Source organism: Halyomorpha halys, unplaced genomic scaffold (genome assembly GCF_000696795.3).
Source record: "Halyomorpha halys isolate HHAL.00 unplaced genomic scaffold, Hhal_1.1 Scaffold2159.1, whole genome shotgun sequence".
NCBI classification, from domain to species: domain Eukaryota; kingdom Metazoa; phylum Arthropoda; class Insecta; order Hemiptera; family Pentatomidae; genus Halyomorpha; species Halyomorpha halys.
Window position 1 is genome coordinate 1,405 of NW_027108887.1, and position 4,273 is coordinate 5,677.

General features: G+C 36.7%; 1 protein-coding gene across 1 annotated transcript; it reads left to right on the top strand.

The window, feature by feature from the left end:
- Window positions 1-610: 610 nt before the first annotated feature.
- Window positions 611-3,748, top strand: LOC136795703 (uncharacterized). The gene is made up of 2 exons (XM_067047182.1): window positions 611-930; window positions 3,183-3,748. The coding sequence occupies exons 1-2, from the start codon at window positions 672-674 to the stop codon at window positions 3,746-3,748; spliced, it is 825 nt and encodes a 274-aa protein (XP_066903283.1). The 5' UTR covers window positions 611-671.
- The last annotated feature ends 525 nt before the right edge of the window (window positions 3,749-4,273 follow it).

Consider the following 4,273-nt stretch of genomic DNA (forward strand, 5'->3'; position numbering starts at 1 on the left):
AATATCACTAATAGTCAATCCTTATCATGAAAAAATAAGTATTAGTATTATTACCACACTAATTTCTACACTCGTACTATGAACTAATACTATTAGCTTTCATTATGAAACAGGGCTCTGGAAGTCTTATGGTTCCAGAGATCAAATATCATTAAAACTACCACTCCTACGAAGATATATGCCAGAACTTTAATGAAAACTATACATAGTTACTAGTCAAAATTGACGAGTCTGCCAAGTAAAGGTAAGGGAAATATAAAATGGTACCTTTTTCCGAACATTAAAAAAAATAATAAGATGTTGCAGACCCCGACCAATATAAATGATTATAAATCATTTATTGAATATAATAAAAAAAAAAAAGAGAGAGAGAGAGAGAAACATTAACATCCCTATCATAATTTGAATATTTCCAGCGAATTAGTGCATTAAAGTAGTAATTCACTATTTAACACTTCTGAAAAATAAAAATACAAGAGAAGGAATGGCAATACGTACATTTCCGACAAGGAAGTTGGCTACATCGAGGTAAACAATCAATATTTTCAATTGCGAAATCAGCAGAACAGAGACCCCGCCTGGCTAAATGTTTACAGGGCCCGGGGGAAGGTTATCTTGTGCAATTTGCTTGAAATAGGCCGGCAGTGACCCCAGCCACTCGAGTCCCCACGATGAACGTTCTACTAGCTGTACTCCTCTGCTTCTGTACCGTCCTGTCGGCGGCCGACGAGTACTACCCCGGCGGACCCCACGGTACCACGGTCTGCATAGAGATCCGACCCTCGCCGCACGCCAGCCCGACCAAGGTGTGCGGCCCGGTGGTGCACGGAGGCCCTCAGCCGGCCTCCAGGACGCAGCAAAAGGCGGCAGCGGATCCGATGGTCTTCAATCTACCCGCGGCACAACACCATCACAGCACCTCAGAGTCAGGTAGGAGGGAGGATGTGGTTAGCTATTTAGTCCAGTAAAATCGAAACTTAAAGTAGAGGTATTTATACCCATTTCTTTCAATGGGTTCTGATATGTTTAGCTTTTTGAAAATAAACGATGATAAAAGGTTTCCCACTCTTAGAGGGCGCGTATGCCTTATATGACTGATTTTCCAAAAATAACCCCCTTATATTTCTTTAGGTTTATAGCCACTAACTTATATATCAGCGGTCCTCAGGCGTGTTTCTTACTAAATTTCTAATTTTAATATATAGCCCAAGAGCCCAAGAGGAGAAAGGAGCTACTTCACCACAATTTTCGATTACTTTAATGAAAACTACGTAAATTATAGTCAAAATTGACGAGGGTGCCAAGTATAGGGTAAGGGTAATAAAAATGGCAGCTGTTTAAAAATTATAAAAAATATATATATTTTTCCATTCGGAACTCCATATCGTTAAAACTACTTACAACGCCAGAAATCCTAATTTCAATATTCAATCCCAGATATAATTTTTTTTTTTTGCTGTAACATCATATCTCAGAAACTAGAACTTTAATGAAAACAATATATAGTTACTAGTCAAAATAGATGAATCTGGCAAGCATTGTTTGGGGAATAGAAAATGGCGGCTTTTTCTAAACGTTAAAAAATATATTTTTTATTCGGAGCTCCAAATTAGTACTCAAATTAAAGATAGTTTAATGTTCTATGAAGTAGTTTATGATAAACGTCATATTCGTCGTATTACGAGACAAAATTGGTGAGTAACAAATATAATTAGGAGAATACAAAATGGCGGAAGTTTGAAAAGGTTAAAAACAATTTTTTTTTTCGTTTAGAGCTCCCTATCTTTAAAATTATAAAAAATATTATAAAACCTGATAGAACATCATTTGAAGTAGAGCAAATTTACTAAAATATGAGCCTTGACAGAGCTATTACGTTCAATAGTTCCCGGCATACAGTTTTTTTTATGCAACATTAGACAAAAAATATTCTGGAATTTATTGTGGAAATCTATTTTTTTTTTTTTCTGGCCAAGACTCCCAATGGAGTCCTATACTGCCTAACCATGGTTGGTGGTCAAAGGTCTTAATTTTGTGGGACCGCCACTCAATGAAAAAAGTCAACGTCCCAGGCCGGATTCGAACCGGTACCGCCATTAGACATCACAAATTGGTAAGACTGGGCGGCCCTGTGGAAATCTATATCTCAGGAACCATGAGACATGCAGTTGTGATTTAGCGGTGAAATTAAAGCTAGTTTAATGTGCTATAAAGTAGCTTATGACGTTCATCTTCGTTGGAGTAGAAGTTTTCATGATATTTGTCAAACTAAATTACTTGAGGATTTCTAGTTCTTCGGACTAAACTTTTGGTAATGAAAAAGTGTATCACAGGACCCATAAGACGCACAGATATCTGTCAGCACTCAAATTAAAGCCAGTTGAATGCGCTATAATGTAGATTATGACGTTTATCTACGTAGGAGTAGTAGTTTTTATGCACATGAATATGAATTTATTTATATGAAATCTTTATCGAACAACTAGAAGTTACTATATTTTAGCAATAAAGTAATTACATATACTTAATTATAGTGGGAGCGATGTGGCTTACTGGTAAGGCACTGTGCTTACTCCAAGAATCCGGAATCAAATCCGCCGGTAACAAATAAGTATTTATTATGTTACGGAAGCCGTGATAATCCTGTGGTTTTGGAAGTACTTTGGGGTCCACCTAGCCTCATAAAGTGGTTAACAACTTTACCCCTTAATTGGGTAACAATCTGATCTTCGATGGTTATTCTAACCAAATTAATTCCTTGTACAACCGTTTGTCTAGTAACTGCACTTACTTACAAGGTACCCTTCAAGGGTCCCAGTAGTAAAATTTTTTTTTTTTATGGCACATTTTAAGATGGAGAATTGATGAGACCAGCGTAAATAAAAACATTAAATAATTCATCATATACCAAGAAAGTGTAACATAATTTTCAGTTTTTAAGTCAGAATTTTGGAATTATAATTTACACTAATTTTATCCCCAATTCTAGTAGACAGTCCCTTTAATGAACTCTGGAACAAAAATAGACTTGAGGAAGAACCATGTCAACTTAAAATGCTCTAAAACCTTCAAACTAGTTAATAAATATGTTAGTCTTTTATGACACTACTTTTCCTCCCACTGTTTCTAGAATTATTTATAATAGTTGCTGATATACATATAATGATATAATTTGCCGATAGATGAATCCAGAGAAGCAGAGGCGCCTTGCGGAACCAGCAGCCAGAAGTCGCTGATGCCCAACCACGTGCGCCAGGCACAGCCAGGACCACAACCACAACCACATCAACATCCACAAAACCAAGCCATGATGCAGAGGATGGACATGCCACCGGAGGGTATGCTACCAATGATGGCTATGGAGTTCGAAGGAGCAGGATGGAGACAAGCCAATCCTCCCTGTGCTCATAATCAGAGGGCTACCATGCCCATGGGGTACCCGGGTCCGATGATGCCACCGCCCATGAACCGGCCGCCTATGCCCATGGCTAATTCCAGGACATGGATGGTGAACCCTCAGCAGGCCATGATGATGAGAGCCGGCGAAGAACCGCCTATGGGTATGATGGCTATGGGAATGAGAGCGTCCGACGAAAAGCCTCCAAGTCCGCCCAAGAAGGAGTCCTTAGAAAACCTGCTCAAAGAGTGCGAAGAAAAGACCAAACTGCTACAAGAAAAGGAAGCGAAAATTACCGAACTGAAAACGCACATGGCTAATAAAAAAGAAGACGAGAAGAAAAAAGATTAATTAAATAAGTAGTTTTTTATATATTGTTTTTTAATAAAATTTCACAATTTCAGTGTGTTTCAAATATTCCATATCATACATCAAATACAAGGAGGTAGGAAGAATACTGAGTAGGTAATGTTGAGAGTTGATAATGATTGATTGGTTACGTTCATTTAAGAGTTTTCACCTCATTCTACAGTGGAATATTAAAAATAAAATAAAATGAAGAAACCAACTGAATCCAAATGAATAGTAATACAGAGGTATGTAAATTATTTAATAGAAAAATTAATAATAAAGTAAAAATTTTAAAAAATTGATTTTTCATTTGGAGCTTATCTTTGAAACTACCGACAGCACTGAAAAATCTAAGACAACATCATTTAAATTAGAGTAAATTTGCTACAATATGAGTCCTAATAGAGCTATTTACATTCATTAGTTCCCAAAATATAGGTTTTTAAAAAGCAACATTTCAAAAAAATGCACTGAAAATCAGTGTTAAGTGAATTTATTTTGAGAAATCTATATCTCACAAACGAT